The sequence below is a fragment of the Typopeltis vanoorti genome, chromosome 12 (genome assembly GCF_054136105.1).
Source record: "Typopeltis vanoorti isolate ZY-2024b chromosome 12, IOZ_Tvanoo_1.0, whole genome shotgun sequence".
In the NCBI taxonomy this organism is placed as follows: domain Eukaryota; kingdom Metazoa; phylum Arthropoda; class Arachnida; order Uropygi; family Thelyphonidae; genus Typopeltis; species Typopeltis vanoorti.
Genome location: NC_143560.1, coordinates 114,970,395 through 114,986,387, shown reverse-complemented (window position 1 = coordinate 114,986,387; position 15,993 = coordinate 114,970,395). Strand labels below are relative to the sequence as shown.

The 15,993-nt window shown below is 36.1% G+C and overlaps 1 protein-coding gene across 4 annotated transcripts in view; it reads right to left on the bottom strand.

The window, feature by feature from the left end:
* The window catches only part of LOC150101147 (uncharacterized), a 916,082-nt gene that overhangs the window by 253,888 nt on the left and 646,201 nt on the right, over window positions 1-15,993 (bottom strand). For all 4 annotated transcript variants that reach the window (XM_090401639.1, XM_090401642.1, XM_090401641.1 and 1 more), the window contains one exon: window positions 2,805-2,867. In XM_090401639.1, coding sequence (XP_090257765.1) covers window positions 2,805-2,867 — 63 coding nt within the window. The remainder of the gene's footprint in view (window positions 1-2,804; window positions 2,868-15,993) is intronic.

Below are 15,993 nucleotides of genomic sequence, written 5' to 3'. Positions count from 1 at the left end.
TTTGCAAGAAAATATTTTCATGAAAGACAGTTGTTAGACCATAATTCAGTTGATGAAATTTCCTACATTTGAAAAGCTATGTGAATATTTTTATGTCCCAGATTGGCATGAGTAAAAACTGGGGCACAAAGAAAATAATAAGTAAGTAGAAACTTTTTTTTCTGTTTTGATAGTTTATGTATGTGTTTTATGAATTGCACACACGCACACGCACACTACTTTATGTATAGTTTTAAACTCCATTATTCCAGAAAATGATGATCATTTAATAATTTAAAAGTTTTGTAATATATTCTTTAACATTCATAGAGTTATTATTATTACATCACACCTCCAGGGAGTCCACAGACTCATTGAGGGAGGGCATCTATTCTACATCTCTCTCGTCTCCACCACTCAATCCACCAACTACAACTACACCAAATGCCATCTCCCATCCATCATCACTAGTATTTCCAAAGACAATCACAAACATCCATGCCCACAGCAGGATTCGAACTTGCAGCCTTTTGGCTGAAGAGCGGATATACTAACCACTGGGTCAACCAGGTCATTTTCCTTTTTTGAGATGTGTTCTTTTTTCTGTGTGAATCAAGTTTATATATGTTATATGTGTATAGTAGTAAAAACTGAATTATGAATATTTTATAAATTCCAAGGAAGTAAAATGGTAAGATGTGGGAGACATGAATGATTTAACTTTGCTATATATAATGATACACAAAAGAATGGTCATTCACACTGTTTGACCCATTTTCCCTTAATTTCTTATACTTTTGAAATACAGCAAAATCTTAATTATCTAATCTTCAAATTAATGAAACTTCAAATAAGTGATCCTTGAATGGGTAAATGTGCCAACTAACTTATAATACAGCACCAAGAAATTATACATTCAGTTATCCAACCCTTCAGTTATCTGACAATCAAAATGCTTTCTCACTGTGAGTGGGAAAATTGAGGGATTATTGTATAAATAATTTGAAAAGTGATGTTTCTATGATTTTTAAAAAATTTAGCTTTATGGTAAATTTAGCTTTTAGCTTTATTTAGCTTTTATCTTATTTATATATCTTATTATCTTTTTTTTCTTCTTTTATTTGTCTTTTAGCAATATGCTAGCCTTTTATAATAAAGTTACAAGAGCATTAGATGAGGGAAAGGCATATACTGCCATTTTCTTAGACTTAGCGAAAGCATTTGACAGGATGCCACATGATAAGCTGATATTTAAGTTGCAGCACATGGTTCTGGATGTCAGATTGGTCAACTGAATTCAGAATAGGTATCAGAGAATTGTGTATGGCAGGACAGTTTCAAGGAGGCAGAGGGTTACAAGTGGGTCCAACAGGGCTCGGTACTGGGCACCTATATTGTTTAACCTTTATATCAATGACATTGTCAGTGGATTGCAAGGGGATATATTCAGTTGTTTGTGGTTGATGCGAAGCTGATGATGTTGAAAGTTTATTTTTCACTTGGTTAGACTATAATAAATTTAGTTTAATCCTTTATCCAAGTGTGAGCAAACAAAGTTTGCGCCTGAAAGTATCTTCAGGACTGGGGTAAGGTGGTACAACACCGGCAACTCGTTGCAAAGGTGGAGCAAGCTAACATCACTCCTATCTCAGTATCTCCCATGATGCAAAACACATCTCCTTGTGGACATGTATAATGTTATTCATTAAGGAAAGGACCACTACCCAGACTAGTTTCGACCTTTACTGAGGTCTCTTTGGTGGGAGCCAGTCCCAAGTGGAGATACCAAGCAGAAGCATTAGCAAGGTCGTCTCTACCTATGTCACATCTCTACAGATGTGGTAGCCATGCAAGAGGATTTGAATAAGCTAGATAGATGGGCAAATGAATGAGGATATCAGTTTAATGCAGCAAAATGTAAGGTCTTGAGGTATGGGAAACATCGATGGTACACCGCATATTCTACGGGAGAAGTTAAACTGGAGGAAGTAGGAGAGACAAGAGATCAGAGGTTGATGATTGAAAGAAACCTGAAATATAGGGGACATATTGCATAGGTGATGAAGGTAACACAGAGGATTGCTGCAATAATGAGAAGGACACTGACCTACAGAGATAAAAGGGTTATCATTCTGTTGTATAAGTCTCTGATCAGACCACACTGAGATTATTGTTCTCAGATTTGGTCCCCTGGATTTGAAGGGGATAAATTAACTGTGGAAAGGGTACAAAGGCAGATAACAGAGATGGTTTCAGGAGTGTACCATGTTAGTTATGAGGATCGGCTGAGAGAATGTGGACTGCAGAGTTTGGTGGAGAGAAGAAGGAGAGATGATATGATTGAGACTTTTAAACTGTTGAGAGGTGGTTACAAGGTTGACACCGGGGAGTTCTTTCACCTGGTTGAACAGCAGGAAGGAGTGATGACAAGAGGCCATCCCTGGAAGTTATGAAAGGAAACTGTTTGCAAGAGGGTGAGGAGTGGTTTCTTTGCATGGAGGGTGGTTGAACCATGGAATGCATTGCCTGATGGAGTGGTGAGAGCAAGAACGATCAATGAGTTTAAGGAGTGGTATGATAGACTTTGTGTTTCTCGGGGGGGGGGAGGACCTTCCCTCGATGAGTCTTGATAGACTTAAGAAGGACATCCCACAATGTGTCTTTTGACTCCATGGAGGTCTGAATAATAATAATAATAATAATAATAATAATAATAATAATAATAATAATAATAATAATAATAATTTATTTGCTTATTCTCTTCTTCTTCTGACATATTTAAACTGTGAGATTAAGTTCAGTTTTCACAAAAAATTACATCTTACCTTCTTCAAGAGATAAATAAGTATTTCCTTCTACTGTACTATATGAAAAGGACTTGGTGCTATCTGAAAATAGAATAAAATAAATTATTTTATATAATAATTTTCAGAAACACAGCTTCTGAAAAGGAAAATGAACTCTTTATGACACTCGAAGTTTTAAGTTTGTAAAAACTATGAATTAAAGCTGAACAACAACAACAACAACAAATCCATAATTTCCTTTCCTTTCCAATTTTATTATATTATGTAATTAAGGGAATTACAGAAAGCCAGAATATGAAAGTAAACAGTCCTTTTGGATAGCAGATGTTTAATTTTTCAGGCAAAAAAGTATTTAATGCCAGATGGCTGCCTGGATTAATCATCAACAGTTTTTGAATACAAGTTGAAGTTGAATGATTTGTTCATTCCACCATGGTGATGCTTATTGAAAAAGTGCAATGTTTTTTGTGATTTCATGAAATTAAATCAGCAGTAATAGGGAAATGTACTTTTTACTAAGAGTTTCAGAAAGAGGTACCCTCCTTAGTTAGATAAGGAAGCGATACAATGATTTTTAGAGCATAAGTTGTCAGTGCATTGCTAAATACCAGGTAGAGTGCAGAAAGAATGTTTAGTGCATAAGAGTAATGTTGTACCACAAAAACATGAGTGCAAGTGAAGAGTAAGGAATGTTAAAATGAAGCTAGAGATTTGTACGGCATATAAGCCATACAAATTCTAACTTTTGCAGACATATATGATAGTGACAAATGTATCTGAAATATGCTTCATTTGTCAGGTACCACAGCACCTACAACCTGAGAATTTGGGACAGACACCAAACATCCCTGCAGCATTGTTGCAAATATGCATGATAGTCCTAAGGTAGGGTTTTCTGTTACCATATAAAAGAAATAAGGTAGCCGAGAAGAAAACGTTAATTATTCAGAATATGCAACATATTCTCTCTCTCTCTCTCTCTGTCACCCACACACGTACATCCCATATAATATAATACATATTCTGACTGAGGTATTAAGAATATATGGAGCATGTGGAATATATGCTCTATGTTTTTAAATGCCTCCATAAGATGATTTTCTTGAAAAATAATACTCCATTCTAATGGGGTTTAACTGTTCCGGTTCATGTTACTGATATCCTAAGAGGCAGGATAATAAAAAGAGCAGGAAAAATTCCACCATCTACATGGTGAAGTGATGGGACATTACCTTTCTGCTGAGGATATATGAAAAACAGTGCTATATACTTCATCCTACAGTATAAAGATTAGCAGGCTAGACTCTGAATCCAGCTATCCAAGTTCAAGTTTCAGTGGCACACATGAAGTATCCTTTTCAGGACCACACACAGCACTGATGTGCTATAGGTTTTCCAATGTTTCCTGTGTAAGTTAATAAATATATAAGTACTAAACTACAGCAAACCCTATAACAACTTGAGGGCTCAAAGGATAGATGTGTACAGCCACTGAAGTGGAGAAAGTTGTTAATGATTTGGACAATCAATCTGATGTCTGTAGGTGATAGAGTTTATTTTATTATTATTATGTGACACCTCCATGGAGTCTAAAGACTCATCGAGGGAGGGCACCTACTCTCCACCACTCTCTGTCTCCACCCACCACAACGAACTGCAACTACCTTCATCATCTACACCAATGCCATCTACCACCACCACCACCACTAGTATTTTCACAGACAATCGCTGACATCCATGTCGATGGTGAGATTCGAATCCGCAGCCTTTTGGCTGGAGAGTGGATATGGCAACCACTCGGCCAGCCAGGCTGGCATTTTCTTATCAAAAATTTCTTATCAAAAAATTTTTTATCAAAATTTTATTTTCTTATCAAACATTGGTGGTCAAAACTTAAATGTGTGCCGTTATCTGTTATTATTTTTTTCTCTACCTTCCTACATAATGCAGTTTTTCGATATTACATAATACGGAAATATGGAGATGGAGGAAATAAGAGATCTGGGTGTGAATAGTGAAGAAGGATCTGAAATTTAGGGGACATGTAGCGAAAATTGTGAAGACAACACAAAGGCTTCTGGGAATGATGAGGAGGACACTGACTTGTAGAAGTAGGGAGATTCTTGTTCCATTGTATAAGGCTTTGATTAGGCCACACATGGACTATTGTGCTCAGATTTGGTCACCTGGTTTTCAGAAGGATGAAGAGATGTTGGAAAGGGTCCAGAGGCAACTGATTAAGGTAGTTTCTAACCTCTGTATGAGGTTAGAAACTATCTCAATCTTTCCTCATACTTGAGGAAAGATTGAGAAGATGCAACTTGCAGAGTCTTGTGGAAACAGGAGGAAGAGGAGAGAGATATGATAGAGACCTACAAGTTAGTAAGGGGTTGTTATAGGATCAATGCTGGAGAGGTTCTATAGAAAATAGTGGGAGATCAGGGGAGAACCAGAGGTCATCACTGGAAACTGTATAAAGAAGATGTGAGTAGGGGAGTGAGAAGCAGGTTTTTTTTCATGCAGAGTTGTGAATGATTGGAATGCCTTGCCTGAGAGTGTGGTGTCTGCAGAATATTTGAGTGTGTTTAAAGCACAGTATGATGAGCTGTGTGTATGATAAAAGGACCTCCCAGATGAGTCTTTGATTCCATAGGGTCTTGAGTAATAATAATAATAATAATGAAACTGGAAAGTGACCAATAAAAACCCTTTATTTTACATGTCACAATACCAGGAAGTGATTTACCGAGTATTTGTTGGTAACAAAGAATAAAAAGAATCAACTCCCATATGAACCACAGGCTCCAATGCATGAGTATTGGAGAAAATGCAAATGAGTCTGAACACAACAATCAAATCTTACAGACTATGGCAAAATTGAAAGAAAATGCAGTTTTACACAGTCAGGAAAGTGTGTGGTCAAGGTAATTATAGTTATCGTGGACACAGAGTTAATGAATAATCACAAAAAGAGGATAGCACATGTGATCATAATTTTTATGTGAATCTCACTCATGAAAGTAATAAATTCCATAATATAGATCAGTATTAATACCATGAGTAGGATAAGTATATGTACACCCTCTGTCCAAAAAGAAACCGAACATTTCGAAAATAGAAGAAACTAGTGGTGCCACCTGTTGTATCTTTTTTGTTGAAAGCAGCAACTGTCATAAGTGTTGTGTCAACTGTTTATGACATTTGTTTCGTTAGAAGACGAGTTATAGCACCAAGAGTGAAAGTGTGTTTTGACGAACAATCGGAAAAGGAGTTTCAAACAGAGCTGGGATTGACTTTTGTGTTAAAGTTGGTAAAAGTTTTACTGAAATGCATCAAATTCCTCAAAAAGCATACAGTGATGAATGCTTATCCAGTACTAAACTTTATGAGGGGTTTAAGCGATTTCAAAGTGGTGGTGAGACGCTGGAGGACGATGAAGAGCCAGGTCATCCAAAAACTGGACTGAGCGAAGTTAACATCCAGAAAGTGCATGATTTCATCAAAGAAAACCCGAAATCATCCATGAGATTGATTAAAGATGATTTGGGGATTCCAAAATCAACTGTGCACAACATTTTGACTGAGAGTTTGGTCTTCATAAATTGAATTTGTGATTTGTTCCACAAGTTGACTGATGACCATAAAATGTATTGAATTGAACACTGCAAGGACCTCATTAAAACAGCTTGTAAGGACTCAAACTTCCTTGAAACGATCATTATTGGTGACGAAACGATCATTATTGGTGTTTTGAGTATGAGCCTGAAACAAAGTGGCAGAGTGCTGATGGAGACCACCAGAAGAGGGGCATCCAAATAAAAGTCGCTTGGAGAAGTCAAAAGTAAAACAATGCTGATTTGTTTCTACAATTCCAAAGGCATTATCTATAAAGAATTCGTTTTGCCTGGCCAAACGGTCAATGGTGAGTTTTATTTGGAAGTTTTGAAGCAATTGATAGCGAGAATTTGTCGCATACGGCATGAATATCGTGATGCAGGCAGCTGGTCACTTTTGCACGATAATGCACCATTTCATCGTTAGAACATTGTGAGACATTTTTTTGAACAAAATCCAAGTTTTTGTGTTGTATCAGTCACCGTATACACCTGATTTAGCACCCTGTGACTTCCTTCTCTTCCCCGACTTCATTTACTGATGAAAGGAAAGCGATATGACGCCAATGAAAACGTTCAAGTGGCAGTAACCACGACCCTCAACAGTATCCCAAAAAACAATATAAAAACTCATTTAATGAATTAATTGACCTGCCAAATGCTGTATTGAAGCTGAGGGAGATTGAAATAAATAATTTGAATAATTATAATTGGCCTGTGTTTTATTTTCTATCAAAAGTTCAGTTTCTTTTTGGACAGAGGGTATATAATCCAGAATCGAAAACCCCACTCTAGAACAAACATGGAAAATTTTCAAGCCACCTCAGACCTCCAAAAGGCAAGGTAGTGCTTCATCCATCCCAGTGGGTGAAGCACTTCATCTACTGCCTTTCTACTTTCATAAAACATCCAGGTCCATGGTAGGATTTGAATCCACAGTCTGGTGGCTGGGATATGGATATGCTAACACTGCTTGGCACAACCAGGTTGGCAACTGAATATAAACAATGGAATATTTAAAAACAACTGTTAATGATGTGAACCCTAACAATGGTTATCTTTTAAAATGTTCAACGTATGAACCAAGTTCAAACTATAACACCATTAGGAACCTAATATGTGCATGTGTGGGGTGGGGGATTTTAGCTATTTGTAGTTGGAATATCCTGACCTTTAGGAACAGCAATCACATCAGATGAATATAGCAATGATTTGTTTCTCAGCTGAATAGTCTGTTTGACTGAAGTAAAATAACATAATATTCACTGGGCTCAATAAACAGCTAGTAGTGAAGAGACTAAGGGACAAACTTACTCCAACTGAAAAGAACTCATAAAGGTTCTTCATCTCCTGGATGCAATGGAAGCCAGCTCTTTCTATCTAAAAGGTATCATCATTATGCACTGACTAACAAAGGCTGATATCTATTCTCCTACTTCTCTTTCTCAAACTTTGAAGAACACATTACTTCACTTTGAATTCAGATACATAATCCCAAAGGCTACATAGCATACTTTTTGGGTATCCTTTCTTTCACAGTTAAACAGTGAGCACCATTCATTATAATAAATTATGGAGACAAATACTGTATTAGAGTAATAACTTCAATTTAATATAAACCAAAAAATAATCACCACATGATGACCTTGATATGAAGATTGAAACATTTAGAAGAATGAGATTGCCTTAGGACTCTGTGCTAGGGCCATTGCTGTTTAATGTTTATGTTAATGATACCAGGAATGATTTGAGGGAAGAATATTCAGTGGTTTCTTGATCATGCAAAACTGGGGAAGATAATGATTAAAATAATGTGTGTATATCCCCAGAATGATTTCAATAAACTAGCAGGGGCAAAGGATAATTGTTATTAGTTTAATGGAACAAAGCATAAGGCTATACAACATTGGGAGGAAATGATAAAGAGTGTGTATTACATTGATGTGCTGGATTGAAGTAAATTGATGAGGACAGGGATCTCGGGGTGATGGTAGAGAGAGAGAGAGAGAGAGAGAGAGTTGAAGTTCAGAGGGCATACTGCAAAAAGTGGGCAACAAAGCTCAAAGTATTACTTGACAGCCTGTTTGGCCAAGTGGCTATCATATCTGCTCTACAGCCAAAAGGCTGCAGGTTCGAATCCTGCCATGGGCATGGATGTTTGTGATTGTCTGTGAAGATACTAGTAGTGGTGGTAGGCAGTTGATGGCATTGGTGTAGTTGCAGTTCATTATAGTTGGTGCCCTGAGTGGTGGAGACAGAGTTGTAGAGCAGGTTTCCTCCCTCAATGAGTCCTTGGACTCCCTGGAGGTGTCATGTAATAATAATATTAAATCTGAACAAACTGACAGGTGTTGCTTGAGAGACTAAAATGGCAATCTTATGAAGGTGAACGAAAAGTGAATCATGAGCAAGTTTATAATAAAAAACTAAATGTATTCATTGGTTTCTTTCCGTTGGTTATTATTCCATGTAAATTTACTCAGTATACATCGATCGACTGTGAACTTTATTTGGCTGGCCTGGTTGGCCCAGGTAGTTAGCATATCCACACTCCAGTCAAAAGGCTGCAGGTTCAAATCCCGGTGGATTGTGGGTAGTGTAGATAGAGTTGTAGAATAAATGCTCTCCCTCGATTAGTCTTTGGACTCCCTGGAGGTGTCAAGTAATAACAATAAGGATGATGTTAAGAACAAACTGATTAGTAGAGATAAAGAGGTTATTATCAGTCTTCATAAGGTTATGATATGGCTGCAAAATGACTATTCTGCACATACTAGTCATATGGTTTTCTTGAAAATGAGGAGATGGTAGAGAGTATCCAGAAACGAGTAACCAAGATGACAACAACTCTGTGGACTGCTCCTTTTAAGGATAGATACAACGTGTGTAGATTGTGAAGTAGCTGACAGGCAGAAAAAGAGATGACATTGGGATATGAGAGAAAATTATTATTACATAGGTTCTATGAGACTGACATGAAAAAAAAAGTTTCAAAATGTGATGAGCAGGAGGAGAAAAAGGAGGCACCCCTTGAGGTTATGTGTAAGAGTGTGATTAGTAGGGATGTGTGAGGACTAGATTTGAGTGCTCTCTCAGAGTGAATAACTTTAAGGAGAAGCGTTGTGTGAATAACTTTAAGGAGAAGTGTTGTGTGAATAACAGTTAGTGTGGGTCTCCTTTGATGAGTCTCCTGACTCCATTGAGCTGCCTGTAAACCAATAATAACATTCAATCCATTCTAATCAATACACACAAAAATATCAATAGTTTAAGAAAATTAACTAATCTTTTTCTTAAACTTCAAAAGGCCAGCCTGGTTGTCTGAGTGGTTAGCATATCTGCTCTCCAGCCAAAAGGCTGCATGGATGTTTGTGACTGTCTGTGGTGGTGATTAGTGGTAGATGGTGTTGGTGTAGTTGTGATTAGTTATAGTTGGTGGATTTGAGCGGTGGAGACAGAGAGTTATAGAGTAGGTGCCCTCCCTCGACGAGTCGTTAGACTCCTTGGAGGTGTCACGTAATAATAATAATAATAATAATAATAATAAAATATACACATTCCAGGGCAAATCATGAACAATTTGATTCAGTGGAAAATTCCAAAGAGAAACAGAAAAGGGCAGCAAGTGTTCATCTACATCCTGTCCTGTCAGGTGTCTTCTCCCTCCAGGAGATTGACTACCATGTGTCTCCACCATGTCCTATTCTGTGCCTCTCTGCTGCATTCCTCATATGAGGGATAGGTCCAGTCTTCTATATTTTTCATCCACTCCAATCTTTGTCTTCCTCTTTCCCTCAACAGTTCCTCCGAGAAGTATCCTTGTGTAGGCAGTTATATCTGAGAATATGTCCAAAATAGCTGACTTTTCTCTTTTTAATTTCTTTCATCAGGTTTCTGTTTACTTTCCATGATATCCTCATAATTCTTCACAGCATCCACATTTCAAAGGCCTCTAGTGTTTTTCATACTTAGATTGGAGAGTATCCATGTCTCTGCTCTGTATAACAACGTGGACCATATGTAACAGTTGGAGATTCTTAGTCTTGTTTTCAGATTTAATTCTCTAGATGTCAGTAGATTTTTCATATTCTTGAAAGTTGACCTTGCGGTTTCAATCCTTTTTCTAATTTCATCTTCTGTCCTGCCATTCTCTGTGATTGAGTGTCCAGGGTATATGTATGTTTGCACCTGTTCTAATTTATTTCCTTTTATATTGATGCATATTTTTGGTATTTCCTATTCTCTTTAAAAAGACAAAAATCATTATCATGATTTTTGTCTTTTTAAAGTTGAAACTGAGGCCATACTGTTCGCTATACTTTAGGGTTTCATCTATAAGAATTTTAAGGTCATATTTATTTTCAGCTAGAAGAACCGTGTCATCTGCATATCTTAGGTTATTAATATTTCTGCCCTCTACAGTGATTCCTTTGAGGTTACTAATTTTATTAAATATTTCTTCTGTGTACAAGTTAAAGAGAATCAGAGAAAAGACACAGCCTTGTCTCACACCTTTCTGAACTGTTAATTCTTCTGAGGTCTCTCTATTTATTCTCAAAAATGCAGTCTGTTCCCAGTAAAGAATAGTTAATAACCTAATGTCTTTTCCATCCATGCCTATTTTTGAAAGGATTTCAAAAATAGTTGGAGATTTTCAAATGCCTTTTTGTAATCTATGAAGCAGAGATACACATCTTTTTGTTTTTCTAGATATCTTTTTATGATGGTTCTGACGTTGAAAATACCTTCCCTTGTACCTACATTTTCCTTGAAGCCACTTTGTGTATCATTTATTTCTATGTTTATTTTTCTTTTATTACTTTCGAGAATAACATATAGAATAACGTTCTTCTACATAGTCACTCATAAAGACCAATAACAATCCATATCTGTATCTCCAACTGAACCTTATTGCAAATATATTTAATCTTTGTTTAAGCAGAAACAAGTTCATTAAGGTTTATTCTCATAAGCTTTAACTGTCTAGTAATGAATGAGAAGAACATAATGATTTCTGAACATTTCTATGTTAAAAAAAAAGTCCAACATTCTGATAACAGAAATGTATATCCCTAGAAATATCTATGGAATCTATACTAAAGTATACATATATAATATACTATAGTATCTATAAATATGTAAAATTTATCGAGGGGGGGACCCTGTAACCCCTAGAGAGCGTGTCCCCTGGGTGGTGGATAGGGGAGCCCATTATGTGTGTGTGCGCGTGCGTGTGTGTGTGTGGGGGGTGGTCCGAATATACTGAATAAGGACTCGTGGACCAACAGGGCCATAAGGGCAATCATCTTGATTGTAAGGGAAGCGGCACTCCCATGGACTACTAGCTGGATCTATCCTCTCCTTCTTCTACTTTGAGGAAGATCCACTTACTTTAATCTTTCCTATAAGGCCTTATCAGCTAACTCTTCTTATTTTATGACCTTTATGCTATTAGAGTAATCGAGGGCCATGGGGTCTTTTCATTTCTGGCCTTACAACTATGCCCTCTCTATAAACCTCACTATAATTCTTCTATAATCTACTCCTTTCCTCCTTCAATATACACTATTCCTCCTATGGGTTTAAATTTGGAAGAAGGCTAGTTCAGAAGCCTTAAGGTAGCAGTGCTACCACTGAACTATTCCATCATCAGGCTAGTCCCCTGACATGGAGAACATAATTCTACTTGTAAGCTGACAGAAAAAGATATCGGATTGAATCTATGGGAAACGACCCTGGAATGGAAAAGGTAAAACAAAAATGGAAATGACAAAATATAATACACATAGCAAACTGGAATGTAAGAGGAATAGCTTATAAAGAAATAGAATTAAATCAACTATTAAATGAAAGAAATTTTAAAATAGCAGTAATCACTGAAACAAAAAAAAAAAATTAAAAGGAACTATGAGAACCGAAAATTTTAATGAGATATACAGTGGAGTCGACAGAGACCACAAGCAGGAGGCATGATTTCAATTCATAACTCCCTTTCAAAACAGTTAAAACATTATAAATAATGGAATGAAAGAATAATGCAAGCTAGAATAAAAATAGATAGAGGCTATTTAACAATAATTGGTTTATATGTCCCAGAAGAAGGAAGAGAACAGGATAATATTGATTTTTATAATCAGCTACAAAACATATATAATAAAATAAATAAAAATGATTGCGTAATTTTAGCAGGAGACTTAAATGCAAGAATTGGAAACACGAAAATTAATAATAATATAGGAATACATGGAGAACATACTCTAAACAGGAATTGTAAAAAATTGATTGACTTTGTAGTTTATAATAACCTAAAAATAATGAATTCCTTCTATAAACATAACGACATACATAAATATAATTGGGCAGCAAGAGGATGGAAATCGATATTAGATTACTTTATTGAAAGTTTATTTTTCACTTGGTCAGACTATAATAAATTTAGTTTAATCCTTTATCCAAGTGTGTGCAAACAAAGTTTGCACCTGAAAGTATTTTCAGGACTGGGGCAAACTGGTACAACATCGGGTGACTCCTTGCAAAGGTGGAGCAAGCTACCAGCACTACTATCTCAGTATCTTCCACAATGCAAAACACATCTCCTTGTGGATATGTATAATGTTATGCATTAAGGAAAGGGCCACTACCCAGACTAGTTTCAACCTTTATTGAGGTCTCTTCAGTGGGAGCCAGGCCCAAGTGGAGATACCAAGGCATTAGCAAGGTCATCTCCTCCTCTCAGAGTTGCCAAACGGTGTGCCACCTTGGCCTGGCTCCCACTGAAGAGACTTCAATAAAGGTTGAAACTAGTCTGGGTAGTGGCCCTTCCCTTAATGGATAACATTATACATATCCACAAGGAGATGTGTTTTGCATTGTGGGAGATACTGAGATATCTCCACTTGGGCCTGGCTCCCGCTAGAGACCTCAATAAAGGTTGAAACTAGTCTGGGTAGATCTGGGATGATACAATCATAGAAATAATCAAAAAGAAAAAAGAAGCCTATCACAAATGGTTAAGCAGTGAAAGATTAGAAGATGAAATAGAATATAAAAGAATAAGAGCCATAGCTAAAAGAGAAGTCAGAAAAAGACATAGAGAATCATGGAAGAAATTTGTTTGTAATTTAGAACATGATTTATATAAAATAAGATGCAATGTATATAAGATTTTGAAACACTTAAATGTAGATACCAAAGAAAACATAAATTTAAACACCGAATTGAAATTAGATGAATTTCTAAATTACACACAGAATTGTGGACAGACAAATATTTTAAAAAAGACAGCTGGCAAACAATTAACGAAAATGAAAAGGAAATAACTAAAGAAGAACTAGAAATCAGCCTGAAGGAAACAAGAAATGGAAAATTACCCGGGGAAGATAAGCTAGGTTCAGAACTATACAAATACGCAGGAACAAGATTCAAAGAAAGAATCTTATTATTTTTAAATAAAATTTATTCAACTGGTATCCCCCCCCCCCCCACCCTAATAGTATGGAAAAAAGCAATTGTGATTCCTATCTTTAAACAAGGTAATAGAGATGACCCTAAAAACTATAGAGGTATCACTATACTAAATTCCTGTTACAAAATATATAGCAGAATCTTAAATAGCAAACTAATGAAATATTCTGAAAACTTTATTTTTGATGTTATTTTATTTTATTTTATTTTAGAAGGAGAATTCGAAAGGCTGCGGGTTCAAATCCCGCCATGGGCATGGATGTTTGTGAGTGTCTGTGGAAATACTAGTGGTGGTGGTGGTGGTGGTGGTGGTGGTCGGCGGTAGATGGCATTGGTGTAGTTGTGGTCAGTTGGTGGATTGAGTAGTGGAGACAGAGTTGTAGAACAGGTGCCCTCCCTCAATGAGTCCTTGGACTCCCTGGAGGTGTCAAATAATAATAATAATAAGTACAGAATGGATTTAGAAAAGGACAATCATGTATAGACCTGGCCTTTTGACTAAAATTAATAATAGAGAAAAGCAGAGAATACTATTCAGAAACACATATTGCATTTATTGACTTTGAAAAAGCATTTGACAAAGGTAAAAGAAACATATTAAAAGAAAGACAAATACTAAATAATATCATAAAAGCTATCACAAGTATATATGAAAATAATCAAATACAAATAAGATTAAATCACGAGCTATCATATATGAGAGAGATAAACCAATAATAAAATAATAATAAAATAATAATAATAATAATAATATGGTGGAGCCCCTTGCAAGAATGTAAATGATTAGTGGAATACCTCAAGGCTCTGTAATATGTAAGGACCACTATACTGTTCAATTAGAATAATAACATAAGGAAAATTTTAAGCAGAGATATCCAGTTATTTGTTTATGATGCAAAACAAGGAAGGGATAATCATAATGGTTGTTTAATAACACATTTTGCACCTATAGTATTAAAAAAAATGCTTCATTTTATAAAATGGTGATTATAATCAGTGAATCGATCTACTATTATTCAATCCATTCTTCAAGTAACTGACTAAAGGATAATTGGTCAAATACTTTTATCTAATGTTGTGAGTGAAGGTAGTAGTAGATTTGAGATATGCTAAAAAAAAGTGTTTTTAATTAGTGTATAGTGTGGTATTTTATTACAAATTGTGCTGCATTTTTTCTTTTGTTTATATTGTGTTTTGCTCAGGGCTGTCACCAGATTACATTGCGCCCCGAGGCAAACAATTAAATATAGCCCCTGATGGATTATAAGACAAAGATATAAGAAAATCTCCAATTGCTATTTTGTTTTTATTACAAGAGAAACATTAATGCGAAATGATTACATAATAATATTAATTAAACGTTTGCTTTATGGGGATATCACACAATAAAATGTTTATAAGCTCTTCTAACTTTATATTATAAGCTATGTCCTCTTTATCGATATAGTTGCTAGACCAACCAATCTTTCTGGTCATTGCTGTTCACAAATAATTTTTAATCAGTTTAAGCTTGAAAAAACTTCTTTCTGCACTTGCTACACTAACAGGAATTGTTAACATAGTGACAGTGCCTACTGCAATATGGCTGAATGAGCGTCCTTATTAAGCAGCGGCATGATGCAGCCTTAATAAGGACACTCTATACACCCTGTTAATGATACTGATTTGGCTACTTGTTTGTTCGTATTACTTCTGCTTCTGAAAAAGAAATGTACGTCAGTGGCATGGAAAGCTTCTGTATGAAAGACTGGCTCTGCTTGGATTTTTCACAGTGGATGCACTGCAAAAATTTTTATATGTGTGCACCAAAAAATGTGAAGGATTTGTGTTTGGTTAAATGAGAAGAAGGAAAGCATTGACATATGTGAAAAATGTCTTGATAGATTAGAGCAAATTAGAGCCCATAATGCAAAGCACATCTCCTTGCGGACATGTATACTGCTATGCATTAAGGGAAGGGCCACTACCCAGACCGATTTCGACCTTTATTGAGGTCTTGTCAGTGGGAGGCAGACCTATGCGAGATACTGAGACAAGGAGTGATGAGAGCTTAGTCCACCTTTGCTTGGAGTTGCACCACCTTACCTCACTCCTGAAGATATTTTCAGGTGCAAACTTTGTTTGCTTAC